This window comes from Pelophylax lessonae, assembly GCF_965119305.1.
Source record: "Pelophylax lessonae genome assembly, chromosome: 2".
Lineage (NCBI taxonomy): Eukaryota > Metazoa > Chordata > Amphibia > Anura > Ranidae > Pelophylax > Pelophylax lessonae.
In genome coordinates, this window is record NC_138769.1 from 723,340,246 (window position 1) to 723,352,501 (window position 12,256).

General features: G+C 40.8%; 1 protein-coding gene across 2 annotated transcripts in view; it reads left to right on the forward strand.

Moving 5' to 3' along the window:
- The window catches only part of FAM168A (family with sequence similarity 168 member A), a 134,554-nt gene that overhangs the window by 106,315 nt on the left and 15,983 nt on the right, over positions 1-12,256 (forward strand). For both annotated transcript variants that reach the window (XM_082247405.1, XM_082247406.1), the window contains 2 exons: positions 4,395-4,537; positions 11,888-12,062. In XM_082247405.1, the coding sequence (XP_082103531.1) occupies positions 4,395-4,537; positions 11,888-12,062 (318 nt within the window). The remainder of the gene's footprint in view (positions 1-4,394; positions 4,538-11,887; positions 12,063-12,256) is intronic.

A 12,256-nucleotide genomic window follows, 5' to 3' on the forward strand; every position in this document is an offset into this window, starting at 1 on the left:
CAGAGCTTCACAGGTTGCCACTGGAGTCCTCTTCCACTCCTCCATGACGACATCAAAGGGCTGGTGGATGTTAGAGACCTTGCGCTCCTCCACTTTCCATTTGAAGATGCTCAATAGGGTTTAGGTCTGGAGACATGCTTGGCAAGTCCATCACCTTTACCCTCAGCTTCTTTAGCAAGGCAATGGTCGTCATGGAGGTGTGTTTGGGGTCGTTATCATGCTGGAATACTGCCCTGCCGCCCAGTTCCTGAAGGGAGGGGATCATGCTCTGCTTCAGTAGGTCACAGTACATGTTGGCATTCATGGTTCCCTCAATGAACTGTAGCTCCCCAGTGCCGGCAGCACTCATGCAGCCCCAGACCATGACACCCCCACCACCATGCTTGACTGTAGGTAAGACACACTTGTCTTTGTACTCCTCACCTGGTTGCAGCCACACACACTTGACACCATCTGAACCTAATAAGTTTATCTTGGACTCATCAGACCACAGGACATGGTTCCAGTAATCCATGTCCTTAGTCTGCTTGTTTTCAGCAAACTGTTTGTGGGCTTTCTTTTTGCATCATCTTTAGAAGAGGCTTCCTTCTGGGCTGACAGCCATGAAGACCAATTTGATGCAGTGTGCGGCGTATGGTCTGAGCACTGACAGGCTGACCCCCCACCCCTGCAACCTCTGCAGCAATGCTGGCAGCACTCATACGTCTATTTCCCAAAGACAACCTCTGGATATGACCCTGAGCACGTGCACTTAACTCCTTTGGTCGACCATAACGTGTCCTGTTCTGAGTGGAACCTGTCCTGTTAAACCACTGTATGGTCTTGGCCAATGTGCTGAAGCTCAGTTTCAGGGTTATGGCAATCTTCTTATAGCCTAGGCCATCTTTATGTAGAGCAACAATTCTTTTTTCAGATCCTCAGAGAGTTATTTGCCATGAGGTGTCATGTTGAACTTCCAGTGACCAGTATGAGAGAGTGAGAGCGATAACACCAAATTTAACACACCTGCTCCCCATTTACACCTGAGACCTTATAACACTAATGAGTCACATGACACCGGGGAGGGAAAATGGCTAATTGGGCCCAATTTAGACATTTTCATTTAGGGGTGTACTCACTTTTGTTGCCAGTGGTTTAGACATTAATGGCTGTGTGTTGAGTTATTTTGAGGGGACAGCAAATTTACACTGTTATACAAGCTGTACACTCACTACTTTACATTGTAGCAAAGTGTCATTATTGCAGTGTTGTCACATGAAAAGATAGAATAAAATATTTACAAAAATGTAAGGGGTGTACTCACTTTTATGGGGTACTGTGTGTGTGTATATATATATATATATATATATATATATAATATAGATAGATATAAATATACACTATATTGTCAAAAGAATTGGGACACCTGCCTTTACACGCATATGAACTTTATTGGCATCCCAGTCTCCATTTGGTGGAGGGGGGATTATGGTGTGGGGTTGTTTTTCAGGGGTTGGGCTTGGTCCCTTAGTTCCAGTGAAGGGAACTCTTAAGGTGTCAGCATACCAAGATATTTTGGACAATTTAATGCTCCCAACTTTGTGGGAACAGTTTGGGGACGGCCCCTTCCTGTTCCAACATGACTGCGCACCAGTGCACAAAGCAAGGTCCATAAAGATGTGGATGAGCGAGTTTGGGATGGAGGAACTTGACTGGCCTGCACAGAGTCCTGACCTCAACCCGATAGAACACCTTTGGGGTGAATTAGAGCAGAGACTGCCAACCAGGCCTTCTTGTCCAACATCAGTGCCTCGTCCAACATCAGTGCCTGACCTTTACAAATGCGCTTCTGGAAGAATGGTCAAACATTCCCATAGACACACTCCTAAACCTTGTGGAGCCTTCCCAGAAGAGTTGAAGCTGTTATATCTGCAAAGCGTGGGCCAACTCAATATTGAACCCTACAGACTAAGACTGGGATGCCATTAAAGTTAATGTGTGTGTAAAGGCAGGCGTTCCAATACTTTAGACAATATAGTGTATGTATATATAAATAGGTGACTCTCACGCTGTCGGATAATAAATAAAACTAGTAAAATATAATTCCTTCTCAGGTGCTGCAAATACTGAACTGATTACCCAACCTGCATATAAATTACTATAAATAAATAATAATATACACTATATACACACACTATAATTAGGGATGCACCGAATAATCGGCGGCCGAACATTTTTCAGCCGAAAATAGAAAAAATAGCACTTTCGGTGTTCGGCCGAATCAGTCAAAAAGCCGAATAATTTTGTGCCGAATAATAGGGCTGAACGATAGTCGATATGATATTGACTATCGTTCTGTGGCCGTAGGCGATATTCATATCGCCGAGGTCACGATATTTACAGGGGGAAGGGACTCGGAGGAGGACTCACAGACTTCCGTGTTAGGCAGGGGAAGCCGGTGTTGTAAAATTTTGTCGGACCCGTGAAAAAATCGGACCTCGTCACTTCCGGTTATCTTGGTTTGGTAAACTTATAACACAGAGCGACCAGTTGAATGAGAGGAGGCGGGGCTGAGGTGGGACGGAAGACACCGCCGCGTCATCTGCAGAGCTGAATAGAGGAGGCGGGACGGAGGTGCGACCGTGTAATAAATGCAGGACTTTAGCGACTCCTTCTGTTTTATTATCTTTACTAATTATCGTATTATTTACCCTTAGGATTTCATTACATTTAGTATTTCTTATTTTGCATTATAGAAATACTAAATGTCATGAAATCCGAAGGATAAATAATACGATAATTACTAAAGATAATAAAACAGGGAGTCGCTTAAGCCCTGCATATATTACACGGCCGCACCTCCGTCCCGCCTCCTCCGCCAGCTCTGCATATGTGCCTCCGTCCCGTCGCACATCAGCCCCGCCTTCTCACAATCAGCTGTCCGTTCTCTGTTATAATTTTGCCAAACCTCGAAAAATGTCTTCTGCGCATGCGCACGGACGACTCCTATCAACTGTTTTGTGACGCTCTGTCACCGGAAGTGACGAGGTCCGATTTTTTCACGGGTCCGACAAAATTTTAGAACACCGGGACACTTCAGCGGTGAGCATACATACATACATACGTGATTAGCTGCACAGCGAACCAATCACGCGTGCCTGCACACCTGATTGGTTCCGCTGTGCCGCTACTCACGGCGTGATTGGCTTCCTGAATGTGCCATTGAAAAAACTAGGGAGGAGAGTAAGACTCACTGAATGTGTGGGGCGGGCTGCAGTGCACGAGTGAGTAATGTATGTATGCGGCTGTGCTCCTTTCCAGCCTCCTACTACCACCACTATGAGAGACTGTCTGTCACTGTATAATCTGATCGAGTCCACACTGACACTGACTGACTGTCACTGAGTAATTGATGTTACCACATTAACCCTGACCTGCCCAGTGCCCTGTATCTGCAATTAAAATTTACAAGGCTGCCTGCATACTTCCTGATTTCCATTCCCAGCATCCTTCCCAATCCCTACAGTGTCACTAACATTAACCCTATGGTACAAGGCTGCAGTGTGCACTGAATCCCATTCCCTACAGTAACATTTAGGGAGAGAGAGAGACATGAGAGGACAAGAGAGAGAGAGAGACATGAGAGGACGAGAGAGAGAGAGTGAGAGGACAAGAGAGAGAGAGAGACACGAGAGGACAAGAGAGAGGACAAAAAATTGGCAAAATAAATGGAAAAAATGCAAAACACCGCGTTCGGTATTCGGCCTTCGGCCAAACATTTTATTATTATTCGGCTTCGGCCAAGAATTTCATTTCGGTGCATCCCTAACTATAATATAGTGTGTATGTATATATATATATTATTTTATTTTTAATTATTTCAGGTTCTTATATAGTGCTGTCAATTTACATATACATTGCACTATATATATATATTTATTTATTTATTTTTAACACAGCTTTTAAGGTGTGAATTGTCATATTTTGGGGATTTAATTATGTTCCACACCGAAAAAAAAAAAAAAATATTAAACCTATTCTGCCTTTGAACCAAGTAATCAATCTGTGGTCAAAAGTTTGTTGAGACATAAAAAACCAATGTGTGTATGTTTGGGATCAATGAAAATAGGCATTATAATATATTCCAGGACAAAAACACAATATATACGGGACATTAAATACGCTCACACAGGAATACTTATTATTAATTAGTGACAAAATGAGTGTAATGATCAGACCATGACCATTTAGTGTATTTTATCTGATTGTTTTTTAATTACCAGTTGCATCCAGAAGTGGAGCTCTTTGTCCTCTACTGTACAATTCTCTATTAAATAGTCAGAAAATATAGTGTATGTGCTTTATGTCTTTTATATTGTTATTAATCTGCTGCCTGTTTTTTCTTCCTTCTGCAGGGTACACAGCCGGCACCCCTTACAAAGTCCCTCCAGCGCAGAGTAATAGCGCTCCTCCGCCGTATTCCCCATCCCCCAACCCATACCAGACCGCGATGTACCCCATCCGAAGTGCCTATCCCCAGCAGAACCTGTATGCCCAGGTAAGGGTACTAGCCAGTAACGCACATGGGTGACCTGCGTATGTACAGCACATATTTGAAGTGTATATCTGGAAATACAAGTTATACAAATTATAATTAATTAATTGTAAATTATACAAATTAAAAAAGAATCAGTGCATCTCTAATTATTTTATAATAATTTTATATTATAATTTATATATAATTATATTATATTATATAATATTATATTATTATATAATACTAATATTAATTATTATAATTATTAATCTTAATATTATAGTATATAATTTATATATTTTTAATTTATAATTATAATTTATAATTTTATATTATAATATATTTTATATAATTATTAATTGTAAATTATACAAATTATACAAATTTAAAAATAATCAGTGCATCTCTAATTATTTTATATTATTTATATATAATTATATAATATATTTTTATATAATACTAATATTAATTATTATTATACTATTTATATTATATTATATAATTTATATATTTTTAATTTATAATTATAATTTATAATTTTATATTATAATATATTTTATATAATTATTAATTATAATTAATAAATTGTAAATTATACAAATTTATAAATAATCAGTGCATCTCTAATTATTTTATAATAATTTTATATTATAATTTATATATAATTATATTATATAATATTATATTTTTATATAATACTAATATTAATTATTATTATACTATTTATATTATATTATATAATTTATATATTTTTAATTTATAATTTATAATTAAACACTGATCACTGATGTGGAATACTCAATTTTTTTCAAATCACTTAACCGGGATGAGGACTATTTGTCTAGATATAGGCTGCTTCTCACCTTTTCTCAATTTATAATTAAAATGTATAATTTTATATTATAATATATTTTATATAATTATTAATTATAATTAATAAATTGTAAATTATACAAATTTAAAAATAATCAGTGCATCTCTAATTATTTTATAATAATTTTATATTATAATTTATATATAATTATATAATATATTTTTATATAATACTAATATTAATTATTATTATAATTAATTATAATATTAATATTATATTATATAATTTATATATTTTTAATTTATAATTATAATTTATAATTTTATATTATAATATATTTTATATAGTTATTAATTATAATTAATTGTAAATTCTACAAATTCTACAAATTAAAAAATAATCAGTGCATCTTTAATTATTATATAATATTAATAATTATATTATATAATTTATATATTTTTTATTTATAATTATAATTTATAATTTTATATTATAATATATTTTATATAATTATTAATTATAATTAATTAATTGTAAATTATACAAATTAAAAAATAATCAGTGCATCTCAGGAATTCATAAGTTCATATACATTTCCCCATGTTTGTCTTTTTAAAGCCCCTTTGAACTTTAAGTTTAAATTGGCTAAATACATTTCTTAGACAGCCCATGCATGATTCATTTTTTTTTTTTTTTTTTGTACAATCAGCAGGGTGAAAAAAAAAAAAAAGAATGGCCTGATTTCCCCATCTAAACATTTGAGGTGCATGGGGAAACCTCTTAGACTTTGCTATTTTGTTCTGATGGCAGGGAGACTTCCACACCATCAGAATACACTGATCAGCGCTGTCGGCTATAGCCAGCAGCACTGATCAATGTGGAAATTTTCCAACAGGCTTGTTTTAAAAAAAGTTGATTGGTAGATTGACTCTGTATAACCAAGGTGCCTATAAATGGAGCAAAACGTGTCCGGTCCCTGCTGAACCAGACGCATTTCTATCTATGTATGTCCAGCTTTAGAAAGCAGCCACAGCCTAAGTAGAAAAGTCTGTCCCCAGCCTGCATTCTGAAAAGAAGGACCCTTGTTCTCTGTGTGGAAGCAGTGCTCACTCTGCCGTGGTCTGACCCCCCCCCCCCCCCCCGACTCCCTGCTGAGTCAAAGCTGGAGCTCTCCAGTCAGCAGGGAATGTGACCTTTATCTATGTCTCACAAGCAAGGGGCCCTTTACTCTCATTGTGGGGCCCTTTTATTATGGTCCCTCAGTGGGACCCTTTTACAAGTTCTGCAGTGGGCCCCCTTCCTGCCATCTTGGGGCCTCCCCACTGTGGAATGCCAGGGGCCGGTTGCAAGTGTGACCTTTGCGATCCTGGAAGTTCACCCACTGGTGTCAGTAGTTTTTATTTTTTTGGTATTTTAACCACTTTACCACCGGAGGATTTTGCTGTCTTCCGTCCAGGCCACTTTTTGCGATTCGGCGCTGTGCGACTTCAACTGACAATTGCGCGGTCGTGCGACGCCGTACACAAACGAAATTTACGTCCTTTTTTTCCCACAAACAGAGCTTTCTTTTGGTGGTATTTGATCACCTGTGCGATTTTTACTTTTTGCGCTATAAACAAAAAAAGAGCGTTTATTTTAAAAAAATAACAATATTTTTAACATTTTTTTTATATGAAATTCCCCCCAAAAAAGATGTAAAAACCAATTTTTTAAAATATTTTTGGCCAATTTGTTTTCTGCTACCTATGTTTGGTAAAAAAAATTGCAATAAGCGTATTTTGATTGGTTTGCGCAAAAGTTATTGCGTTTACTAACAAAGGGAAAGATTTCTGTCATTTTTGGTGTTTTTTTTTTTAACGAGTAATGGCGGCGATCTGCGATTTTTTTTTTGCAGGACTGCAACATTGCGGCGGACAGATCGGACCCTTGACTGACATTTTTGACACTTTTGGGGGTACCAGTGACATTACTGCAGTAATCAGTGCTATACATATGCACTGTTACTGTAAAAATGACACTGGCAGGGAAGGGGTTAATTTTATTGGAGAGGGAGGGGTTAATGTATGCCTGGTGCTTACTGACGTGTAGGGGGGGAGGTGACTGTGTGAGACAGGGACAGATCGGATGTCCAGCTATGCTGAACACTCCGATCTGTCACTCCCTGTCACTATGGAGATCCGCCCGCTCTGTTTACACACAGCGGGCGGATCTCCAGACTCGATCCCCGACGATCGGGTAAGAGCAGCGGCGATCGTCGCTGCTCCTCCCCTGGCCCGACTCCCGCTGTGACTGAATACAGTGGGAGCGAGCCTCCCGCGGCGCGCAATCGCCGCCCAGAAGGGGGAGTGTCTGACGACGTAGTACTACGTCGTCAGACGATAACGAGCCACTCTGCTGCAGTAATATTACTGTGAGCGGAGGTAAAGTGGTTAATTGTATTATTTTTTTATCATTTTATTCTATTTTATTTTATTTACAATGTCACTGACTATGACTTTGTCCATTCAGAAAAGGAATGAGCTGGTAAATTTACCGACCCCTTCCTGGTTCTCTATTGTGACACATCCCCTGCAGCAGCCGGCAGGAGAGGGAAGGGAGCACAGTGGGGGGGGGGGGCACACAGGGGCCCAGAGATGGCAGAACACAAGTGAACTGGATAGGAGGAGTGGCGGGGGCAGCATATAGAGGAACCAATCTCCTCCATTTTCCTCCTGCAGCTACAGAAGGAAAAAGGAGGACAGTGATTTCTCTACATGCTGCCTTCCCCGCCCCCTCCTATCCAGGTGTACAGGGGAGAGCCGCACAGGCCCCCTGGAGCATGGGGCCCGGTTGCAATTGCAACCCCTGTAGTTACGCCCCTGGTTTTGGTAAATGGAAAGGAAAATTGACTAAAGCAGGGCAGCCTCTCGGTAGACAGTGACAATCACTGTAGAAGCGGTCCATCTGCATAGCAGTCCTACAGAGCAAATGTTGACAAGCTGAACTAATTTAACTATGCAAAAAAAAAAAAAAAAATACACACCTGAAGTTCAGTTTGAAGTTTAGAAAAAAAAATCACATCACTGATTAAAGCTCACACCAGCCCTTGTTATGCTCATGATAAGGGGTGCACTGTGGGGTGAATGGGCTCTTATAGAGATTAAAGGGGGGGAGGACACATTTTATTATTCCAGTGTACTGACCCTCTACCTCTATGCCTGTCACAAGCAATTGCTTAGTAAAGGCTAATGGCCAAAGTGCAGCACTTGTATCCAGTGTCATCATACAGCTCCACCTACAGTCAGAAGAGAGTACTGCACCCAGAATAATGACTGTCACAATACACTAAACCAGCCTTTCTCAGTCAGAGTTCCTCCAAACGTTGTTAGGGGTTCCTTGAACAGTGAGCAATGTCTTTATCTCAGTAACAACTGGCATCAATGATTCTTCTAAAAGATGGGCAGTCTTCCCGCTGAAGACAGTGGTAAGCTACATTCACACGGGTGATTCGGCTCGGTATGAATGGCAGCGGCAATGATCTGTTGACACCTGCTGCTGTTTTTGCAACCTATGAGCGGCTAGGCTGCGGTAGTCACTGCTAGACTTTGTGTGAGTTCAAACAGCCACGGATAGCTGTGGCTGCCGCTCGCCTGTCATTAAATTGTATGGCAAAAACAGCAGCAAGAATCAGCAGATTCCTGCCACTGCCATTCACACCGGACCAAATTTCCCATGCGAAAGTAGCCGAAGTGTGTCCTCCTTTCATTGAACACTAATATAAGGGGGGTTCTTCTAATGACCACTTATATAAGGAGTCCATCTCCCACTGTACCACTAATATAGGGGGTCCTACTTCCACTGATCACCAATATAAGAAAAGTCATTTTCCCAATGACTACTAAAATTAGGGGGTCCATCTTTCACTGACCACTAATATATGGGCGGTCCTTCTCCCAATGACCACTTATATAAGGGGGTCCTTCTTCCAATGACCACTAATATAAGGGGGTCCTTCTACCAATGAAAACTAGTATAAGCAGGTCCTTCTCCCAATTGCCACTAATATAAGGGGGTCCTTCTCCCAATGACCTCTAATATAAGGGGGTCCTTCTCCCAATAACCTCTAATATAAGGGAGTCCTTCTTCCAATGACCACTAATATAAGGGAGTCCTTCTCCCAATGAAAACTAGTATAAGCAGGTCCTTCTCCCAATTACCACTAATATAAGGGGGTCCTTCTCCCAATGACCTCTAATATAAGGGAGTCCTTCGTCAGATGACCGCCAATATAAGGGGGACTTTGTGCCAATGACAACTAATATAAGGGGGTCCTTCTTCCACTGACCACTAATATAAGGGGGTCCTTCTTCCACTGACCACTGGGAGAGGATAAGGCAGCGTATAGGAGAGAGGAGAGCACCCAGTAGTGTGACTAAGGTTTTATAAACCCTCCATGAAAATAAATAAATGTAGCGGCATATTTTACATCATTATTGTTTCCTGAACCCTCTTTAATATGCATTTCTTACAGCATAATGAGTCTTTGAAAGTTTGGTATGTGGGGTTTCTGCCTATAGGGTGGCTCCTATGTCTTGCAGAGTCTCCCTGGAGTGACCCGTTCTTGTGAGCTCCCAGCTAGGACTGAATATTTGCATGCCACTTGGTGCCTTGCATGCTCAGGTGCATTGGTGCTGTGCCCGGGCGATGCATGTGTATTATGGGCTACATACAAGGAATCATGGGAAGTCCTGATGAAGATCTCTCACAAGGTCTGTGCATGATCCTTGAATGGGAGGTCGGGGAAGCCCTGAAGAGAGGAACATTGGAAAGTGAAATTTGTTAGATCTAAAGTAAGACTTCGGGGGCACAATTAAGAAACATCTATGTTATCTACTAGTTGTGTGGAGCTTCATATGGCTCTAACGTCTACGCCCCACTAGTTGCCTGACCTACCTCCATCCCTAAACACTTACCTGACTCCTGTCACCTCTCCAGCACCGCTCCCTTCACTTCCTGCTTTCACTGGAGACACTGACGGCAGCGGGAGCCATAGGCTGCTGCTGTCAGTCAAACCCCCCTTGAGGAGGGAGTGGGGGTGTGGCTTACTGGTGCTGTGTGTGTCTATGGATACACACAGCACTGCTTGGGAATGTGTACGCATAGGTGCCGCCATAGCACCCGCCTTGCTAAGGAAGCACCTGGAGTAGAGAGAAGCTGACGGAGGGACTGACAGAAGAGGAGTTAAGCAACCTCTCTCTGCAATATCATTGCACAGAGCAGATAAATAATACCTCTTTTTTGTTTTAAATCAAAAAATAGCCTTTAGTTTCACTTTAATGTAAAGGGTTATGTTACACTGACTTTCCTTGTGGTCTTATAGGCAGTTAGTTACATAGTTTGTGAGGTTGAAAAAAGACATCAGTCCATCCAGTTCAACCTATGATGTGTGTGTTTGCTGTTAACCATACATTGTATACCCCTGTATGTTGTACATTGTATACCCGTTTATGTTGTACATTGTATACCCCTGTATGTTGTACATTGAATACCCCTGTATGTTGTACATTGTATACCCCTGTATGTTGTACATTGTATACCCCTGTATGTTGTACATTGTATACCCCTGTATGTTGTACATTGTATATCCCTGTATGTTGTACATTGTATACCCCTGTATGTTGTACATTGTATACCACTGTATGTTGTACATTGTATACCCCTGTATGTTGTACATTGTATACCCCTGTATGTTGTGGTCTTTAAGGTGCCCAACTAATAGTTTTTTGAAACTATCAATGCTCCCTGCTGATACAACTATTTACGGAAGAATAGTTACATAGTTGGCATAGGATATAACAGTGATGGTGAACCTTTTCTAGCCAGAGTGCCCAAACTGAAACACTTATCTGTTTCAGAGCGCCAGAGAGTTAATACCGGGGCTGGGAATGTGATATATTGCCTCCCAGTCATCTGCCAACTGCCGTCTGAAAGTTGATCCACCGTGGATTGCTTTTCAGAAGAGCAGCAAGGGATGCTGCATATGTAAATGCACCCCAACCCAGCTACTCACCTCTGCATCCCAAAGCCCCCCTCTTTGCTTACTTCTACATGCCCTGCTCACTATTGCACCCCCACAAATCTGCTGACCTTGTAAAGGTTAGCCGGTCAGCGGTGTGCACCCTTCTTCCTCGCATGCCCACAGAGAGGGTTCTGCGTGCCAAGGGTTCGCTATCACTGGGATATACCATATTGAATAGTTGGATCACCGTGCGACTGAGGTGTTGAATCACAAGCCAGACAGAACAGCATTATAAATGTTATAGAGGAGGTGGGGGGGGGGGGGAGTTAAGTGCCGGTTTGTCCTGGAAGGGGGGTTGGGGAAAACAAAGGAAGACAGCAAGAAACATTTTCATTAATCATTTGGCTCTTGTTGAATAGCCAGGGAGGACTAGGAGACACATAATTGGTCCCCGCTTTTGACTGCAAACAACTGGATTGACTGAATGTTATTTTGTTTTTTTGGCATATATAACATGACCTCTTTTGTATCTAAATGACCTTTCATTCTTGTTCCTCAGGGCGCTTACTACACGCAGCCTGTCTACGCCGCACAGCCCCACGTCATCCACCACACCACTGTGGTCCAACCAAACAGCATTCCCTCTGCGATATACCCGGCCCCCGTAGCAGCACCGCGGACTAACGGCGTTGCAATGGGAATGGTTGCCGGAACCACCATGGCCATGTCAGCAGGTGAGTTCTCCATCCGTCCGAATCACCCATAGCTAGAGGTGAACTGTACCAAAGAGAAATCGGCATTTTACAGGCAGTAATGGGATTTTCTAGGTGCTTCAGATATTGACCCTATTCAAATTTATAAAATTATTTATTTCTATTAATGTTTGATAAAAATCAATATACATGATATGGTGTTATCTCACAAAGAA